Source organism: Phocoena sinus, chromosome 3, assembly GCF_008692025.1.
Source record: "Phocoena sinus isolate mPhoSin1 chromosome 3, mPhoSin1.pri, whole genome shotgun sequence".
NCBI classification, from domain to species: Eukaryota; Metazoa; Chordata; class Mammalia; order Artiodactyla; family Phocoenidae; genus Phocoena; species Phocoena sinus.
In genome coordinates this window covers 45,873,726-45,895,161 of record NC_045765.1, presented here as the reverse complement: position 1 = coordinate 45,895,161, position 21,436 = coordinate 45,873,726, and the positions used below count along the sequence as shown (strand labels likewise).

General features: G+C 44.3%; 1 protein-coding gene across 2 annotated transcripts in view; it reads right to left on the bottom strand.

Moving 5' to 3' along the window:
- The window catches only part of PDE6A (phosphodiesterase 6A), a 70,731-nt gene extending 61,850 nt beyond the window's left edge, over positions 1-8,881 (bottom strand). The window contains exons 1-3 of one of the 2 annotated variants that reach the window (XM_032627064.1): positions 8,839-8,881; positions 8,272-8,792; positions 291-443 (exon numbers count right to left, since the gene is read on the bottom strand). In XM_032627064.1, coding sequence (XP_032482955.1) covers positions 291-443; positions 8,272-8,745 — 627 coding nt within the window. In that variant the 5' untranslated portion in view covers positions 8,746-8,792; positions 8,839-8,881. Of the gene's footprint in view, positions 1-290; positions 444-8,271; positions 8,793-8,838 lie in introns of those variants that run through there. The other variant, XM_032627065.1, reaches the window with a different exon arrangement.
- Between the last annotated feature and the right edge of the window lie 12,555 nt (positions 8,882-21,436).

Genomic DNA, 21,436 nt, shown 5'->3' with positions numbered 1-21,436 from the left:
CATCTCCATTTTACAAATAAGAAAACTGAGGTTCAGAGAAATTTATGCAACATGCCCAAGTCAAACAGATATTAGCAGAACCAGAACAATTTTCCCTACGTTCTTGGCTCCAAAGTCCAACATCTTAATGATTATCCTGCCCTGCCTTCCTCACAGAGCATCAGACTACTAACTTCTTTGTGTTACAGATGGGGAAACCGAGGCCAGGCCGAATAGCAAGGTTCAGAGGATTTGTGAGCTGGGAGAATGTGCTAGCATGGCCACCCCGGCAATTTCTAAAGCATTCTTACCTCTTCATCTCTCTTGGTGAAGTGGGGCCCGTCCACTTTATTCACAGCCATGATTATGGCCACCACGTCCTTCCCATTCATTATGGGAGAAGCCAAGATATTCTTGGTCTGATACTCTGTGAGGGTGTCCACGAAGTCACAGAAATGCTCATCCTGAAGGAAGACAGAGACAAGTCTGAGTGGGCAGATGAAGAGCAAAGACAGTAAAACAACACAGAGCCCCAGGTGCCCATGGTAGGGGTAGGGTAAGGGGCCTCCCCATTCTCTTGTTGACAAAAGCATGAAGACATTTCCATCTACTTCGCTTCAGCGGGGGAAGGCAATTAGAGATGATTTCTGCCCTGGAAGCCTCCAAAATCCAGTAGAAGAAAGTCTGAAATACGACCCACTAAGGGCTGTGGAGAAAATGTGAGCACAGCACTGTAGGGGCCCGAGGATGGGGGTGGAGGGTTGACTTTATCTGTGGAGGAAGGTTTCGAGAAGGCTCTCCTGAGGTGATGGCAGCTTAGCCCAAAGTAGAAACTTGAGCGCGGAAAAGACCTTAGTGAGTATAATAATCACAGTAGCCAGCAGGTACTGTGTGTGGCGCTTTGCCCGCATCAGCTCACTTTATTCCTCCCGATAACCTGTGAGATGGGACCGTTAGTCCATCTTACAGCAGGGGAAACTGAAACTCAGGAAAGTTAACGTTACTTACTACTTGTCTGTGTGTGTGATTCCAGAACCTGCCCTCAGCTCTGCTGCCTTTCAGGGAAGGCTGGATAAGGGCAGACCTGGGTCTAGGTGGTTGAACCAAATAGTTTGTTACTTTCAGCTTTTTTTCCAATCCAGTTCTAGCACCACACAGCCAGTCCAATGGATATCCCCATTTCACAAATCTTTTTTTTTTTTCTTTTCTTGGCTGCATTGGGTCTTCGTTGCTGCGCGCGGCCTTTCTCTAGTTGTGAGCGGGGGCTACTCTTCGTTGCGGTGCGTGGGCTTCTCATTGCGGTGGCTTGGTAGTTGTGGCTCGCGGGCTCAGTAGTTGTAACATGTGGGCTCAGTAGTTGTGGCTCGCGGGCTCTAGAGCGCAGGCTCAGTAGTTGTGGCACACGGGCTTAGTTGCTCCGCGGCATGTGGAATCTTCCCGGACCAGGGCTCGAACTCGTGTCCCCGGCATTGGCGGGAAGATTCTTAACCACTGAGCCACCCGGGAAGCCCCCCATTTCACAAATCTTAATGGAAGTCCCACTTTGTGTCAGGACTTAGGCTAAGCGCTAGGGATACAGAGAAGACTAAGATTCAGGCCAGCACACAGATAAATCAGTACTAGTAATGCAGGATGTAAGTGTTGGCTCAAAGCCGTGGAAATTCAGAGGAGCACACACCTCCCACACCTCACCCTGAAGGCAAATATGGAGGCCAGTACAGGGCGTTGCAGTCCAGGTGGTCAGAAAGGGGAGACAGAACCCGAATTGTCTTAAATCCCAAAGAATCCACCTTTCTGTTTCCTGGTAGCACTGTGAGGTTTCCCAACGGTCAGCATTGCTTGGACACAAGCCAGCCCAGACATGTACAGTTCATGCTGTTCTGAGAAGGGAAATGTATTTCATAGAGCCAATTCACAGAGCTTTGCTAGAACCGGGTGTGCGGTGTTTTTTCCACGATGTAGACGTTCAGAGTGTGGTGCTCTGCCTCTGTTAATTTCTTCCGGTTGGAGTGGGGTTAAATAAACAGGCACTATTGTCAAGGAAGCTGTCTCAAACCAGGTGAAGGGTAAAGGAATTAAGAGAAGCCTGTAGTGCTCTACTTGAATTAGTGTTCAAGGATTAAGCAAAATCTCTAAAGAGGCATTAGCCACAGGGGTTTTCCACGACGCTCTCTAAGGACACTGATGAATCCCTAAACACAGGCCTGAGTGGCGCATGCTCAGATTCATTTCATGAAGTCAGTTCAGTCTTGCAATATTCACTTCCGTCAAGGAAAACAGTACTTGGGCCTTACCCTCATCTGAGGCAGATACTACTAAATCCACCAGTACCTTCTCTCCCACTGAGTTCTCGGCCCTGGAACTTTCTCACAAATAGTACAGCTGCCAACTGACTGGTGTTTGCATAGTCATTGTCATCCTTATATTTTCAGCATATACAGTGTTCTAAACAACCGTGTCATAGAACCTCAGCTTATCAGAGACGGAGGGGCCTTAGAAACAATTTAGCTCAAACTGTTCATTTTAAAGCCCAGGAATCAGAAGTCGAGCTAAGGAAAGCCCAAAGTTGTTCATTCATTCAGTTAGCATTAACAGAGTGCCTTCTATTGTATGCTAGGCACTGTTCTAGACCCTCAGGGTAGGCAGTGAACAAGAGGGGTGGATGTTCCCTAGAGAAGCTTCCATTCAAATGGGGTGGGCAGACAAAAAGCAAGTAAACAGCTGCTTTGAAGGAGAGAAACTGGATGATGCTATAGACAGTGATGGAAGTGGTGGCAGATTGAAGCTGCTTTGGTCAGTCATGGTGGGTAGGGACGCTTCTCCAAGAGGTAAGCGGAGAGCTGAAGGCTCAGAGGAGCCAGGCAGGTGAAATGCATTCCAAGCAGAGACCACAGAGAATGCAAAGGCCGGGAGAGGGCAGTGAGTTGGCTGATCTGAAAAACAGGAAGAACACCAGTGTAGTGAGGGAGATTGGAGGGTAAGGAAGTCAGAGAGATGGGCAGAGGCCTTATCTGACAGGGCCTTGGAGGCCACTGTAAAGAGCTTAGATTTTATTCCAATGTAATGCAAGACTGCTTCTCATTCCTGGAAACCCCAGTTCCTCTTTTCAAACATTCGCAGTGCCAAGCTCTGTTGCATCCCATGATGACATCTATTTATTGGATAATAATGATGTACTTGGCCCAGAGCCAGACAATTCATTAACTCTCACATCTGCCCTGTCACACAGAATTCTCTCCTTCCCTGTTTTTATAGACAATTATTCTCCTGCTGGTAAATGGCACAGCCACTGCATTCATTCATTAATTTATTCATTGATACGCTGATTGATTCATTCCTGGATTGATTCATTCATTTCCTTATATTTACTGAGCACTGGCTCTGTGAGAGGCGTTGGATATGCCAAGATCAGTAAGAAAGGTGAGTTATCAATGGGTTATCACTGTACAGTGGGACATCATGTAAAACATGCACTCACAATTCAAACCATAGTGTGAAGGAGGCCCCCACCAGATGGGTGATGTCCTGGGGCCCCAGGAGGGAGGGACTTGTTCTCTGAGTGGCTTCATGAGCCAGTCAGTAAACTGTCAGTAGCAGAAACCTCTCTGAGCCTCAATTTTCCTTTTGGTAAAATTGGAGTGTTGGACCAGGTCCTCCTCGAGGTTTCTTTCCGGCCTGGCATGCTGGGTTCCAGGTGTCACAGTGAGGGAAGGAGCGCAAGACAACAGATGTAAGATTCTCTGGAAATGGCAGTGTTTTCAGGTTCAGTCTTCAGAAGTGCGATTTGTCAGTGTCTAGAAAAAGCTCATTGTTCTCCTTTACTCTCACACTACTGCCACGCTCACAACACTTCTCAAACTAGATGCGTAGGTGTTTTTTCCCACACTGGCCAATTCTCTGACACTAGTTGGGTATCCAACAATTCAGTTCAGTTCTGACGCTGTTCACCTGGAGAATCAGAACCTACCAGTGAAAGGGTTCAGTCTCAGAAGACTGCCCCCACTTCAGATACCAAATACAAGTCACAGGTTGCCATCTATACTTCTGCCTGCCTGACTATAAATCGAGGTTCCTCCTTGGGTTTGATAACTTGCTAGAACAGCTCGTAGATCTCAGGGAAGTATTTGCATTTACAGGTTTATTGTATAATAAGGGTAGAGGTGAACAGTCCGATGAAGAGACACATAAGGTGAGATCCAGAAGGGTCCTGTGTGCAGGAGCTTCTGTCCCCCTGGAGTTGGGGTATGCGCCACCCTCCCAGCACATGCGTGTGTTCACCAATCCAGAAGCTCTGTGAACCCTGTACTTTTACGGACGTTTATGGCTGTTTCATCACAAAGGCATGATAGATTATTAACTCCATTTCCAGCCCCTCTCCCCTCTTAAGAGAATAGGGGATGGGCTAAAAGTTCCAAGTGTCTAATCACGCCTTTATCTTTCTCATGACCGGCCCCCATCCAGGAGCCCACCAAGAGTCCCCACATTAGAACAAAAGACCACTGACCACCTAGGAAATTCCAAGGGATTTAGGAGCTCGGTGTCAGGTGGTTCTAACACTCAGGAAATTACAAGGATCAGTTCTGTGCCAGGAACCAGGACAAAGACCAAATAAATATTTCTTTTTATAAATCACAATATCACTGGGACAGGGCCATCATTTATTCATTCACTCAATAAATAAACTGTAATGAGTACCCACTCTGTCCCAGGCACTGGACTAGGTCTGGGCACCAGTGGTAAATAAGACGCACAGGAACAAACAGGCCTTATGGGCTTTCCTAAGGAGAAAGGGTAAAGAATAAATAAACAAATACTGAATGGCAAGTAGGGTTGCCAGCTTTAGCAGATAAACACAGGATGACTAATTCAATTTGAATTTCAGGTAAGTAATTTTTTAGTATATCGTAAATATTGCAGAGGGTGTACGGTGGTGTGAGCTTGACACTTTTTGTAGTTTTTTGTTTGTTTTCACTTTTGTAATTTAAGTGCATGACTTAGGCTTTCATTGCTGAGACATCCACCTCAAAGATGGCTATTTGGCCATCTCAAATAAACACACTGCTGCTGTCAGCCACACACAGATAAAGAGCCAGGCTACCTCCTCCCACTGAGGCTCCTTTGTTTTGAAGATCTTGGTTGATCTCAATAACTGATCATTTGGGGCCACTTTTTGTTTTCTAATTTCTCTTACCATGATTTAAATTTCTGCTCTTATGTTTTAAATTAACTAATAAAAAGTGAGCCTGTGGAAGCCTATGCCCCTACCCTCGACCGCCATAAAAACCTTAGGCTTCCCTGGTGGCGCAGTGGTTGAGAGTCCGCCTGCTGATGCAGGGGACAAGGGTTCATGCCCCGGTCCGGGAAGATCCCACATGCCACGGAGCGGCTGGGTCCGTGAGCCATGGCCGCTGAGCCTGCGCGTCCGGAGCCTGTGCTCCGCAATGGGAGAGGCCACAACAGTGAGAGGCCCGCGTACCGCAAAAGAAAAAGAAAAACCCTAGGCTGGACCCCACTCTACCTGAGACCTCCCTGTGTGGCCCCAGGTGTGCTATGTAATTTCCAGGTCTTGTAAGTAATAAACCTTTATTTTTTCAAAGTTTCCTGATGGTTAGTGCTGAAGGGTATCTTGCATTCATCATAAGAACCACAAGGCCTTGTCCAACCACAACATTGATTATTGGCAGTTTGAGACGGCACAAAACACATACTGAAATAGTACTCTTTGCTTATCTAAAATTCAAATTTAACTGGGCATATTATATTTTATCTGGCAGCCCTAATGACAAGTCTCCCTGAGGAGATCCCAAGGATAAGTAGGAATGTGCTAGGGCATGGGAGCCACATTCCAACCCTGGGAAACTCCGTTCATGCTTTCACATTTTTAAAATTCAGTGATTGTAAGCATGTCCCAGGTTTTGGAGGGCGGGGGTGGAGCTAAAGGCTAAGAGTATCACTTGTTGGTGGTTCAGGGATGACCCAGACCCCAGTCTACACCATGTTCCTGCCCCTTCTCCATCCAACTCCCAGTTTCTATCCAAAGGCCCAAATAAAGTACGATATCTCAAGGAAGAACACATGCACGTGTGGAGGACACAGGCTTGCTGACCTGGACTGACTTCATTCCAAGCCTGAGGGCACCCACCAAGGGGGCTGCATGTCCAGAAATCTTCTGGGGAAGCACAGCCATCACGTCCAGAGTGAACTTCAGGGCTGAACAGGAAACAGCAAGCTGTTCCTTAGCGCAGGGCTCAGCAAACTCTTAGGGCTATTTCAGAATTAGAGAACCTTCCTAAATCCTCAATCCCTCAACACCAGAGTCCATAGAAGCTTTCGGCACCTCTGTTCTCTGTTTTCCCCACAAATAGAATCTAAACTGAAAGCTCCAGAAGGGCAGGACTGGATTCTTCTCCAAATCCCACGCAGACCTGGTACAGCATTCATCCCTTAGAGTAAATAGACCCTTAACAGCAACAACAAAATAGTAATAATATTAACAAGGAGGACGAGCTGCCAGTAAAAGCCATTACTATGTGCCAAGAACTTTGCTAGATGAGGAATAATTCCCTCATTTGATCCTACAACAACACTTAGAGAAACTAGGTTTCTCCCTCCGTTTTATAAATTAGGAAGTGAGCCCAAACAGGCTAAACAATTTGCCAAGGCCATGTTCTTAGAAAGTGGCTGAGTCTTGATACGCACCCAGATCTGACCTCAAAGCTTAACATCTTAACTTTCTGCCATGCAATTTGAAATGACCTGTTGTAAACTGCACTTTGTTTAACGCCCTCGTATTTTAGATAATGAGGAGGTATAGAACAGCAGAGCAGTGAAGGGTGAGGGCACCAGCCAGAGTGCCTGAATTCAAATCCCTGCTCTGCCACTTTCTATCTCTGTGACTCGGAGAAAAAGTTACTTAACTTTTCTGGATTTCAGTTTCATCATCTGTAAAACAGGGATAATCAGTTATAAGACTGTGACAACCCACGTTGGCTACAGTTAAAGTCTAGAGAGAATCGAAGGGAAAACAGACTCCAATCCAGTTGGATGAGTCCTCAGGGAAGCCCCCTGGGTGCAGAACATTTACCCTTACCCCTGGAGGGTCAAGGAGAGATGAGCCCCATGGGAGATCCAGCCCAGTGTGCTTCAGAGAAAACCATTTCCCACAAAGGCCCAGGTGTTAAAGGGATTATTGCATAATTACTTGATTGTGAGTCTCTTCGCCAAGTGTTTACTGAGCATCTGCTTTGTCCCAGATATTTGCTGGGTCCTGGGATAAAGTGAAGAATAAGGCAGGCATGGTCCCTGGCCTCCAGGGTTTATTGTGATAGATAGTTTTAGGAAGGAAACTAACAAAGGGACCTGGGAGGGTCTCCCTGAGGAAGTGAATTTAAGCTGAGATCTGAAGGATGAGTAGGAATTGACCCTGGCAGAGGGCTATGGGGAGAACTGCATTAAGTGATTTGCTCTCGGTGATCAAAGAAGTCTTTGTCAGAGCTGCCAGGAGAATCCCACCGAACACTGGACTCTTAGAAGACAGAGCCAAGTGCTTAACCAAGCGGTCAACTTGACGTTTCCATGATGAGACAGACTGCCATCCTATATCCCTCGATGCAAAGCATGAAGAAAAACACAACATCCCCTCTATGATATACCTGCCAGAAATGCATAGCCTGAATCTAAACATGAAGACACTTCAGACAAGCCCAAATGGAGGGACATTTCTCCAGAATAGTCGGCCCGCACCCTTCAAAAACATAAGCATCATGGAAAACAAAGATAGATCAAGAAACTGTTTCAGATTGGAGGAGACTATTTAGAGACAGTGCTATGTGGGTATCATTGAGATGATTGGCAAAAACTGAATACGGACTGTTTATTAGATAATAGTATTGTATCAGTGTCACATTTCCTGAATTTGATCATTGTGCTTTGGATATAATAGAAATGTCCTTGTTCTGGAAATACACAGCCAAGTACCTGTGATTAAAAGGATATGTTGACTCCCGAATGGGTCGGGAAAAAATGGAGACATAAAGCAAATGTGGTAAGTTGTGAACAGTTGGTGAATTTGGATGAAAGGTATACATTTCTTGGTACTATTTTTGAACTCTTCTAAATTTGATTATTTTTTTCAAAATAGAAAGTTATCAGTAAACAAGTAAAAAAAAGAAAGAAAAGTGCCAAGTTGTCACCAGCCCAGTCTTGTTGGCTAGCAGCTCCCCATCCCACTTGCACCCCAGAACCCCATGGAATAATGCCTCCCTGCCCTCCCTCTCACGGGGAAGAGGTTACCTCCTCTGTGTTGGGGACGTTCACGATCTTTTTAGAGAGCGCGACGTGGCCCACCACTCCCATGTCCAGGGGGAACACGATCTCTGAGTCGGGCACCACCAGGCACTCCTCGAGGACAGCATCCTTGTGGACATTGAAGAGCCGGGTGGCCAGCTCAGCAATGCCATTTCGGGCCCTGTACATGAACAGGCTCATGCGGTCTGCCTGCAGGAGGAAACACAGCTTCTTCATGACGTTGAAGATGCATTTCTCGGCCTGCAAATTCTCCTGAAAGTCCCGCAGGAGGTCGAAGATGATTTCACTCTCCTCCACGCTGCTCAGCGAGTGGTAGTTGCTGAAGTCCACGGCTGCCTCCCTGGGCCCCAGGAGGTCCGAGATGACCTTGGCCCGATAGCGGAGGTTGTAGTACTTCTTCGCAAAGCCGACATTGGAGTCCAGGAACTTCTCCACCTCCTCTGCCGTCACCTCGCCCATGGCTGGGAATTCTACTGCCTATTTCTGTGGAGGGGGCTGAGGCTGGCCTCTTTTTTTGTGACAAAACTGAGTCAGGATGCGTTCTGCTCCAGCCCAGACTTCTCTGGGTCTTACCTGTGAATCTCACTGGTGTGGCTGCAGAGGAGAGAGAGTGAGCTTGGGAGATTAAATCATTAATATTTCCTCAGAACAAGGATTATGAGGATCAGGGTGTTCCATATGCTTCTGGGCCCCAGATGGGAGAAGGTGAGAGCTTTCTTTTCACCTTGGTCTTCTAACAGAAGAGGTTTCTGCACAGGGCAGGAGGTAGGCTCAACTAAAAGAAAGCACTGAAACAGAGGCTGCAAACTGGCAGCACAAGACGTCAGAGTGTTATAGACATGCTTTCTCTGCCCCGTATGGTATTTTTCTTCAACATTCGACATGGAAGCCTACATTTACTGTTTAAGAGATCCGTTCGGCTTCTCTTGGAGAGTCAATTCCGTGTCCAATTCCTCCGTGGCAGGAATGGCTAGAGCTGAGAGGGACTGCCTACCCACCTCCTGTCCTCTGGCCCCACTCTTCTGCAGCCCCTTCCCCAGGGCCTCACCAGTACAGGGCTTCACCCTGAATGCTCACCACTCAGCCTGCTTCCCTTGGGTACATTATGGGCCCTGATTTCACAATCTCCACATCATAGCCTCTCCCAGTTTTAGATTTCAACAATTCTCTGATTTCAGAATTTGAAGGACCTTTATAAAAACAACACCTTTCGGGCTTCCCTGGTGGGGCAGTGGTTAAGATTCTGCCTGCCAATGCAGGGGACACAGGTTTGAGCTCTGGTCTGGGAAGATCCCACATGCCATGGAGCAGCTAAGCCCGTGTGCCACAACTACTGAGCCTGCGCTCTAGAGCCCGTGAGCCACAACTACTGAGCCCTCATGCCACAGCTACTGAAGCCCGTGTGCCTAGAGCCTGTGCTCCGCAACAAGAGAAGCCACCACAATGAGTAGCCCGTGCACCGCAATGAAGAGTAGCCCCTGCTCGCCACAACTAGAGAAAGCTTGCACAGTAGTGAAGACCCAACACAGCCATAACTAACCAACTAAGTAACTAACTAAATAACTAAATAAATAAAAAACAAAGTTCCCTTTAAAAAATAAAAAATTAAAAAAATTAAAAATAAAATAAAAACAACACCTTTCATAGTTTTTTCTTCTACTACAAAATACATGTTTACTGTAGAAAATACAGAAAGAAGTCCGTTAAAGTCACCCATAATCCTGCCACTCAGAGGTAACCTTTAGTTAACATTTTCATTTCTCTCCTTTCCATAGAGGCTTAACTTTCTAATCTATTTTCCTTCAACCCCCTGATCTTTCTTTTGACATTTTAAGGTGCTTTTTTCTCGCGACAATCTGTACCTTCTTGGGTTGTCAGTCAGAAATGCACACAATAGTATGGATGTTATCAGCTCCAGTGAATCTCAAAATACCAGAATCCTCATTGGAGTGTCTCTCCGAACCCACTAGGGCAGGAAGAGAAGAGCACTTTCTTCCTGGATGAGATACACTTTAGTTACTATGGATATATATGTGAAAGCCTGGCATGTCTCTGTTGTAAACACTGCAGAATGTAGGATCGTAGACTGTGGCTGGCACTTTGAACCGTGTAAATGAACTTCAGTGGAAAGTAGATTACTTCCGTTATTGTAGAGTGTAATAAATATACCGTGCCCATTCAGCACTGTGTACGCAGGTGACTCCTTGGTCTGGCGGACCACGGCAGCAACTTTTCCAAACACACCCGCCGTAACTAACGTGAGCCCTCTGTCTGGAATGCACTTCCCCAGCTCGCCAGCTCCTCAGCATCAAGGTCTCAGCTCATGCTAGTCATCCGAAGTTGTCTTATCTCAACCACCCCCTCCCCAATTCCTGCCTGTCATGTCATCCATTTATTTCCCTTATTACTATTAAAATGTATTTTGCTTGTTTTTTGTTTCCTTGCTTATTATATGTCTTCTCGTCTATACTGTGAGCTCCAGTGAGGGCAGGCACCTCTCAGGGATGATTCCCGAGGCTTATGCAAGGCTGCCTGGCATAATTCTTGATGCTTAGTAATTTTTTTTTTTTTTTTTTTTTTGCGGTACGCGGGCCTCTCACTGTTGTGGTCTCTCCCGCTGCGGAGCACAGGCTCCAGACGCGCAGGCTCAGCGGCCATGGCTCACGGGCCCAGCCGCTCTGCAGCATGTGGGATCTTCCCGGACCGGGGCACGAACCGGTATCCGCTGCATCGGCAGGCAGACTCTCAACCACTGCGCCACCAGGGAAGCTCCTTAGCAATGTTTTTAAATTAAGTTTGTGATGGTTCATTTTATGTGTCAACCGGGCTAAGGGATGCCCAGATAGCTGGTAAAACATTACTTCTGGGTTTGTCATTGAGGGTGTTTCCAGAAGAGATTAGCATTTCAGTCAGTAGACAAGGTAATGAATTTCACACTCACCGCCGTAGGTGGGCATCGCCCAACCCACCAAGAGACTGAATAGAACAAAAAGGTGGGGGAAGGGTGAATTGGCCCTGTGCTTGAGCTGGGACATCCATCTTCTCCTGCCCTTGGACATGGCACTCCTGGTTCTTGGATTCAGACCAGGACTTAAACCTTCAGCGCTTGGACTTAGACTGAATTATACTACCAGCTTTCCTGGCTCTCCAGCTTGCCAACAGAAGACTATGGGACTTCTCGACCTCTATAACCACATGAGCCAATTGTCTGGAGACCCCTGGCTGTATATTCTTGATTAAAATTTAGAAAATACAGGAAGTCACAAAGGAAAAAATTGAAATCAAACATAATCCCAGATATTACCATTACCAATATTCTTTGTATATTTTAAAATATTTTCCTGGAGAATATATATATATATATATATATATATATTCTCAACTTTGGCGTCGTGTATTTTAGGCTGCGTTGGGTCTTCGTTGCTGTGCACAGCCTTTCTCTAGTCGCGGTGAGCGGGGGCTACTCTTAATTGCAGTGCACGGGCTTCTCATTGTGGTGAATTCTCTTGTTGCAGAGCACTGGCTCTAGGCACGTGGGCTTCAGTAATTGTGGCACATGGGTCAGCAGTTGTGGCCCACGGGCTTAGTTGCTCCGCGGCATGTGGGATCTTCCTGGACCAGGGCTCGAACCCGTGTCCCCTGCATTGGCAGGTGGATTCTTCACCACTGCGCCACCAGGGAAGTCCCCATAGTAACATTTTGGGCTCAGTAATTCTATGTTGTGGGAAGCTGTCCTGTACATTGTAGTATAGCACCCCGGCCTCTACCCACTAGACGCCAGTACCACCTCCCCTCAAGTCGTGGCAATCAAAAATGTCTCCAGATGTTTCTAATTGTCCCCTGGGGGTCAAATCACTCCTGTTGAAAACCACTGCTCCACAGTTAGATATTTATGTTGTTTCTAATTTTCTAGTATTGTAAATAATGCTGTAATGAACATTTATATTTCTTAGTGAAAACATCTAGAAGTGAAATCCCAGGCCCAAAGAGCTCGCAGCTGTCTTAGTGTTTGGACAAATAATTCAAATTTTGCTCTCCAAGGCTGTATCAGAGTGCATGAAGCTGTTCTTATCGCTACCCCACCCCTCAAAAATTGAGCCATCTTTCTTAATCCTGGCATTAAGAGCACTCCAAAATTTGGCCCCAATATTCCTTCTTACTTTGTTTTGCACAGTTTCTCTACACATACTCTAAGCTCCACCCTAGTGTTTCTCATTTCCTCTGGCTTTTGCCCCTTCATTCTTTCTGTGCCCTCAGCCTGTCCCTTACTACCCAGTCCAAATTCCATTCCTTCCATGGCTTCTTTGATGTTCCAGTTAGACTTTTCTTACTTAGAACCCCAAACTATCGGTTTGCTTCCATTTCAATGGGAGTTTCTACATTCTAGGCTGTGTTATTTCTACATATTTGTACTCTCACCAAACTCAACCTCTTTGAGGATAGGGGTAAAGCTTTACCCCTTTTAAAAAAAACTCCAAAAGAGCCCAGCCCAGGTCCTTTCCCATAATATGCCCACCAGGCTTAGTTCTGGCTGGGAATATAAGCAACTGTTTTGCAGGAAATCTACTTTTACCTCATTTTTCAATATGCCAGAATGAGACAGTCAAACCTGCTTAAAAAACTTCAGTCCTAATTATTGGGTAGGTACAGATAAGCTGGTATTTGTAGCAGGTCACCTCCTAACATGCCTGTTCAATGGGCCTGATTTCAGATGTCAGTGGAAGAAATTTGAAGCTTCTTTCATTGGAAGCAGGGGCTACCGGTATGGGTAGGAGAGAGTGCTTTCTGTAGTCCAGACCTACAGAACATGTTCTACTAGAAAAAAGAAAACAGGACTGTAGACCCAACAATACCACTGACTCATTCTATGACCTTGAAAAAAGTCCTGTCCTCTCTCAAGGCTTTGTTGATTTTCCTAAGAACAAAACAGGAGGGTTGAATAACATATCTCTAACACTCCTGGTTGCATGACTCCAGATGGGCTGAGAGTGAAGCTGGGCTGACCGGGAATGGCTGACTTCTCTGTTCCTGACCGCAAGCCTCGCCAAAAGATCCTCCTGGAAGAATAGCTGGAACTATTTACTTAGCATAATCTCTACTCTAAGATCTACATTTCACAGATAAGAAAACTGGAAAGCTTTGAAAAGTTAGGTGACTCAAATTATAGGTGATTTTAAAATATTTTTTTAATTGAGCTATAATTCACATTACATAAAAATTCATCTTTTTTTTGGCTGTGCCACACCGCATGTGGGCTCTTAGTTCCCCAACCAGGGAACGAACCCATGCCCTCTGCAGTGGGAGCATGGAGTCCTAACCAGTGGACCGCCTGGGAAATTCATCTTTTTAAAGTGTACAATTCAGTGGGTTTTGGTGTATTCGTTATGTTGTGCCACCACTAATCTGTCTTCTCATCCCCTGGTGGCCACTACTCTACTTTCTCTCTCTATGGATTTGCCTGTTCTGGACATTTCATATGAATAGAATTATACAATATGTGATCTTTTGTGTCTGACTACGTTCACTTAGCATAATGTTTTCAAGGTTCATCCATATTGCAGCATGTATCAGAACTTCATTCTTTTTTATGGCTGAATAATGTTCCATTTTATAGATTATACCACATGTTGTTTACCCATTTATTAGTTGATGGGCATTTAGGTTGTTTTCACTTTGGGGCTGTTATGAGCATTTGTGTACAAGTTTTTGTGTGGACATGTGTTTTCAATTCTTTTGAGTATATACCCACGAGTGGAACTGCTAAATCCACAGGTGATTTTAAGACTGAGTTTGGAGGTAAAGTGGGGGAATAAAGGAAAGAAATAGGACACAGCAAGGAATCAGCTGGGTGAAGGAGAGATATTTGTGGAAAGATGTTTTGTAAGGCACCTTTTTGGAAATTCAGGACCTGCTTGAATGGGAATGGGCTGGTTAGCGTATCAGTGTCCACCACAAATCCCAGTGTTGGGTGAAGAGGTCTCCACAGGCCCCCAACTGTTCATCACTCCTGTTAATATCAGTGGTGAGACAACTGAGTATGTTCAATTAGGAGGAAGCTTTGAAAGGCTGTCATGGGTGGAGTGTGCCAGCTTGTTCAGGGAGCATCCAGAGAGCCAGACAAGCCAGCAGGTTGAGACAGAAGTTATTATAAGAAGGCAACACCCGTGAATTCACTGGTGGTCCAGTGGTTAGGACTTGGCGCTATCACTGCCAGGGCCCTGCGTTTGATCCCTGGTTGGGGAACTAAGATCGCCTCAGAGCAAGGCCAAAAGAAAAAGAAAAAAAAAAAAAAAAAAAGGCAATACCCATAGTGCTTAAGAGGTGGTGTGTAAATTATTCAGTTTCCCTGGACCTCACTTTACTTAGCTGTAAAATTAGAATTCTTTTACATGGCGGTTGTGGAGATTAAATGAGATAATATATTGTAGAGTGCACAGCTATGCATCCAGTGCATGTTAAGTTGAACCATATGAAATTGCCCCTCTTTGACTATTTTTCTCCTACAGGGACAGCAGTTTCATACTGTTCAATTTAATAGTAGTCATTCAATCATTATTAGTTATCATAACTATCTAATATTAACTGGATTACCTTAAAGATAGCAAAAGCCCTGTCATAGAAGGTAGGTACGCCCAGGACAAGGCAAAGAGGATTCAAACATCAGCATTTAAATAGGAAGATGAATCTAGTCAATCAGTAAGGAAGCTGTTACAATTTTTTTTTTAATAATCTTTACTGGCGTATAGTTGATTTGCAATTTTCCCAGAGGAATGAGGAACTGGCCTAGGATGGGGACTGAGAGACTGGAGGGAAGGGTGTGGGCATAGAAGCAAGAAGAAGGTGTGATGTTGAGCATCCTTTCATGTCTTTGTTGGCAATTTGTATGTTTTCTTTGGAGAAATGTCTGTTTAGGTCTTCTGCCCATTTTTGGATTGGGTTGTTTCTTTTTTTGATATTGAGCTACATGAGCTGCTTGTATATTTTGGAGATTAATCCTTTGTCATTTCCTTCGTTTGCAAATATTTTCTCCCATTCTGGGGTTGTCTTTTCATCTTGTTTACGGCTTCGTTTGCTGTGCAAAAGCTTTTAAGTTTCATTAGGTCCCATTTGTATATTTTTGTTTTTATTTCCATTTCTCTAGGAGGTGGGTCAAAAAGGATCTTGCTGTGATTTATGTCCTGGAGTGTTCTGCCTATGTTTTCCTCTGAGAGTTTGATAGTTTCTGGCCTTACATTTAGGTCTTTAATACAGTTTGAGTTTATTTTTGTGTATGGTGTTAAGAAGTGTTCTAATTTCATTCTTTTACATGTAGCTGTCCAGTTTTCCCAGCACTGATTATTGAAGAGGCTGTCTTTTCTCCATTATATACTAATCGTTAGAGAAATGCCAATCAAAACCACAACGAGGTATCACCTCACACTGGTCAGAATGGCCATCATCAAAAAATCTACAAACAATAAATGCTGGAGAGGGTGTGGAGAAAAGGGAACCCTCTTGCACTGTTGGTGGGAATGTGAATTAATACAGTCACTATGGAGAACAGTATGGAGGTTCCTTAAAAACTAAAAATAGGGCTTCCCTGGTGGCGCAGTGGTTGAGAGTCCGCCTGCCAATGCAGGGGACGCAGGTTCGTGCCCTGGTCCGGGAGAATCCCATATGCCGCGGAGCGGCTGGGCTGCTGAGCCTGCGCGTCCAGAACCTGTGCTCCGAAATGGGAGAGGCCACAATGGTGAGAGGCCCGCGTACCGCAAAAAAACAAAAAAAAACTAAAAATAGAACTACTGTATGACCCAGCAATCCCACTACTGGGCATATACACTGAGAAAACCATAATTCAAAAAGAGTCATGTACCACAATGTTCATTGCATCTCTATTTACAGTAGCCAGAACATGGAAGCAACCTAAGTGTCCATCGACAGATGAATGGATAAAGAAGATGTGGCACATATATACAATGGAATATTACTCAGCCATAAAAAGAAACAAAATTGAGTTATTTGTAGTGAGGTGGATGGACCTAGAGTCTGTCATACAGAGTGAAGTAAGTCAGAAAGAGAAAAACAAATACCATTTGCTAACACATGTATATGGAATGTAAAAAAAAAAAAAAAAAAAGGTTCTGAAGAACCTAAGGGCAGGACAGGAGTAAAGACGCAGATGTACAGAATGGACTTGAGGACACGGGGAGAGGGAAGGGTAAGCTGGGACGAAGTGAGGGAGAGGCATGGACATATATACACTACCAAATGCAAAATAGATAGCTAATGGGAAGAAGCCGTATAGCACAGGGAGATCAGCTTGCACCTAGAGGGGTGTGTTAGGGAGGGTGGGAGAAAGGCAAGAGGGAGGGGATATGGGGATATATGTATATGTGTAGCTGATTCACTTTGTTATAAAGCAGAAACTAACACCACACTGTAAAGCAATTATACTCCAATAAAGATGTTAAAGAAAAAAATAAAAGAAGGTGTGGAAGACACATTGACTGACTGGGAGAGGAGGCCTGAGAAACAGTGCTGCAAGCCTGGGTAATTTGCATGTCACTGGGCATTGAGTGTCCCCCTTCAGTACATTTCACTGGCGTTATATGTTGATTTAGCCTCCATTTCCTGATCAGAGGACTTTCACCTCTGGCTTGCCAAACCCCATGTCCTCTGTGAAGCCACAGAAGGGAAGAGTTTCTCTGGCCCCACCAGCTAGCCCTTAGAACTGGTGGGACAGCCTCCACCCTTATTTTGTGGGGCTCCACCCTCATTTTATACTTAACCTTGGCTCTCTCCCATATTTCATTTGTTCTTACCCTGACCTAGAGTTGATGTCAGTTCCTAAGTGTCCGGCCACCTGTTGACTTTGTAATTTTATTCAGCTACTTGGGTTTCCTGTTGAGTGTGTCTCTAGAGCATGGCTAGTCTGTGAAGTTCTCTTTGTTTTACTTTGACGATCTCACTTGGGTGATGGATGAGCCATGTAAAAGTTTCTCCTTAGGTGCATTTTAACCTTTACATCATTTTTCTAAAGTCTGGATTCTGAAAGCAATCTGTGATTCAAAAACAGTTAGGAGCTTGGGGAATACTGAAAAGTCAGGTAAAGTTAAGTCCTAAATACATACTTTGTAACCACAGTAGTAAGGAGAAAGGCAACAGGCAGGAGGGTATCCTTGGGCTTTAGCACCAGAGTGACCTGAGTTTGAATCCTCGTCCTGTAATTCAAACTTTTACATTGGGCTAATTTCTTAATCTCTGGTCTCAAATTGTGGATAATAATGATACTTATTTTATAGGACTGTTGTGAGGCTTAGAGGCAGTATATGTACAGAACTTGGTTCGTGACCAGTTCTCAATAAATGTAGTCATTAATAATGATAACATAAGCTTAGTATGAAGCAGTGATATTCGGTAGAAAGCAGAAGTAATGCAAATATAATTATTTTCCTATTTTTATTATTTTTCTTTTTATAAAGTAATATATCATTGTGTTGTAGAAAATTGAGAAAATACAGGTAAACAAAAAGCATATAACAGTTACCATCCAGAGAAATATTTTGATATATATCCTTCTTTCCCAATCATATAAATATAATTTTTAAAGCAAAACTGTGGTTGCACAATATATATTTTGTTTGTTTAACAATATATGTAAATATCTTTCTGTGCTATTAAATATTCCGTTACCACATGATTTTTAATGGCCTCATAGACTTCCATTGGGTGGCTGTAACCATAATTTATTTAATATATTTCTAACTGTCGGTTATTTAAGCTGCTTCTATTTTTTTTTTGATATTCTTAATGAACATTTGTTAAATCTTTGTACACTTGCTTACTTTCTTATCTTCTTACCAAAAAATATGGCCAGAAAAAACAACTTCAACTACTGATCTTTTAAGATGATGTCCTGGCTATCCGAAAGATATAAGAGTTTAAGTAAAGAAATATTGAGAAGTCAATATTTTAGCACAAAGGTCATGTTCCATTTTGAATGGCCATTTCCCACAGCACCTAGCTCATAATCCTGAAAGAACAAATCTGGGATGCCAGGGCTTGTGATCGCCATGAAACGTCAACTAACAGTTCACTTTCTGTACCTAAATATTATAGCAAGGGCGACTTGTACTTCTTCACCCCAGGTGTCAGAGTTACATTTCTTTTCTTTCTCCAAATCAAATTTTATATGTTCCAAGCCCCCATCCCACAGTGCTGGCAGGATATCCGATCTCAATAATTACTGTGACCACTGCCCCACCCCAGGGTCATGTGAAGACCTGTTGGTCTAACTCAGTCCAGCCGGAGAAAAGCCCTGTAACCTTTATTTGATCCATCCTACTACCACAAATGTGCCCCTCGTCCAAGCTGGTGAGGCCCCTGAAACAGTCCTGCTCGTTGCCAGGGTTCCAAGGTTCTTGCTGTGGCTCCAGTCTCCCAGAGCCACCAATAGTCACCCATGTGGCAAACCCTCCCACATCTCCAGGGCAGGAAGAGGCCCAGGTCCTTGCCACTCAAAGATTTTGCAAAGCCTAGCCCTCATGGGGGAAGCGTTCAACAATCTCCTTTCCTCCTGACTCCTGGCCCTCCATTCTTTCCCTCTCTGGGACAATTCAGTCTAATTTCCCTCAAAGGCCAAAAGGAAGAGAGGATCTCTTCTTGAGTCTGAGAATAGTTACTTCCTGCCCTGCCACAGAGCAGCCCTGAGAGGCAAGTGATCAAGAAGGGCCAAGCCAAGGACTTCCCTGGTGGTGCAGTGGTTAAGAATCCATCTGCCAATGCAGGGGACACGGGTTCGAGCCCTGGTCCGGGAAGATCCCACATGCCGCGGAGCAACTAAGCCCATTTGCCACAACTACTGAGCCTGGGCTCTAGAGCCCACAAGCCACAAGTACAGAAGCCCGTGCCCCTAGAGCCCGTGCTCCACAGCAAGAGAAGCCACCGCAATGAGAATCCTGTGCACCGCAACAAAGAGTAGCCCCCGCTCGCCGCAACTAGAGAAAGCCCTTGCGCAGCAACGAAGACCCAACGCAGCCAAAAATAAATAAATAAATAGATTAAAAAATAAATAAATAAAAATGAAGGGCCAAGCCCCCTTTAGGAATTGGGGGAGAGGTGGCAGAGAAAAAATACCTACAATTGTTCAAAGCACTATTTGGTTTTTTTTTTAATTAATTAAAGCTCTTACCAAATTTCTAATAACAAAATGATTATTATAACATGAGAAGTAACAAAATGATTATTGTTGTTTTAAGCCACTAAGTTTTGGAGTGATTTGTTACTTAGCAGTAGATAGCCATAAAGAAGCTCTTTATGCACTCAGATGGAACAAGTTTTAAGGTTTAATATTATTAATTTTTAAGAGTATAGAATAGGATATATTGAATGCCTATTTTATTTTTTTTAAAAAGCATATATATGAGAGAAAGAGAGAGAGAAAGATTGATTGATTGGGGGAGTCTTGTACATGCATAGATCACTGGTTTGTCAGCCCTAGGTTACATTAGAATCTTCTGGAGGGCTTTTAAAACATATCAATGCCTGAGCCCACTCTATACCAATTCAGTCATAATATCTGGGGATGAGGCCAAAATATATTTATCTTTTAAAACTTCCCCAAGAGATTCTGATGTGCAGCAGGGTTGAGAACTGCTGGTACAGACTAACCCGGAAGGCAACACAGGAAACTGGTGCTGTGTTTGCCTCCAGAAGGGGATGCTTGGGTAAGAATGGATAGTATGGGAGGGAGATTTACTTTTAATTGTAAACTCTTTGATATTTTGAATTTGTTTACTTGCACATGTTACCTATTTCTAAGAAAAATCAAGTTTTTTTTTTTTTTTTTCGGCCACACTACATGGCATGTGGGTTATGGGATCTTAGTTCCCTGACCAGGGATCGAACCCGCACCCCCTTCTTTGGTAGCATGGAGTCTTAACCACTGGACTGCCAGGGAAGTCCCAAAAATCAAGTTAAATTAAAAACTAGCTATAGCAGCGGAAATGAATCCCAAATAGCAAATCGGAACAGTCCACTCAATAATGGGGTCTCAGAGGAGGTGACCTGTCCTTCCTGAGAAGAGTGGGTAGTCAGGAAGGGCTGAGGAAGTGAATCCTGAAGTGGTCTCTAACCTGAGATGACTTCTTTGCTGGCCCATAACATCCCTAGTTAACACATCATTAGTTACTCTTTGGAAAGCAGTTTGGGACAGAGTAATGGCTACAATATGTAACCCTCTAGCTGCCAGTCACCTCTGTGAACCCTGAGACCAACAGGAGGGAAAATGCCCAGGCTTAGTTGGGAGGGGTGAAGAGATCTGGGTTCTGGCTGTCTGGCTGCTGACGTACTGTTATTGAGGAAAAGCAGATTATTATTTAGCCAGCTCTCCATTAGCAGGGATTTGGCTATCTGTTTCACACCTTAGGTTCCTGCTGCAGAGAACTGGAGCATGATGAAGGTAAGGTAGGAGTGGCAGACCAAAATCTAGCTCTATGAGGTCCCTGGGGATATGTATTGGGAAGGTAGGGGGACTACAACATTAAATAGCAGCCTGGGATGCTGAATTGGGAGGGAGAGAGGCACCAATGACTGACACCTACGAGTAAGAAAACCCGTCTCTGTCCCACCTCAAAATCCACTACTTGTCGGTTGAGTGACCTTGTTAAGTAACAATATTCCAAGATGCAGTTTCCTCATCTGTAAAGTAGATCAGAATGTATGGAATAAGAGAGAGAAAATGATAGCCATTATTAAATTAAGCCAGTCTTTAGTGGTGTCTGTTACATGCAAGGATGGGGATAGATTCTTACATTTGACTAACACAGGGAGTGTAGAGGTTAACAGTGGGCTTTGCAGGCAGATGTAACTGGGTTAAAATCACGCTATTGTCATTTATTAACTTGGACAAGTCACCTAACATCTCTGAGTCTCATTTCCTCAACTATAAAGGGAGATTCACAATATAGCACCTCCTCAAAAGCTTCTGTGAGGCTTAATATAATAAATGTGAAGTTTTGTGCATCCAGAAATAAATATCCAGAAACCGTCAACTGTTGTCATTCTGCTTGTTTTGCAGCTTATAGGGAGTTGACAAAGTACTTTAACACCCATCGTTTTACTTGATCCCCTCCAGGACTCTGAGTGTGGGGCCATTAATTACCCTTGGAAA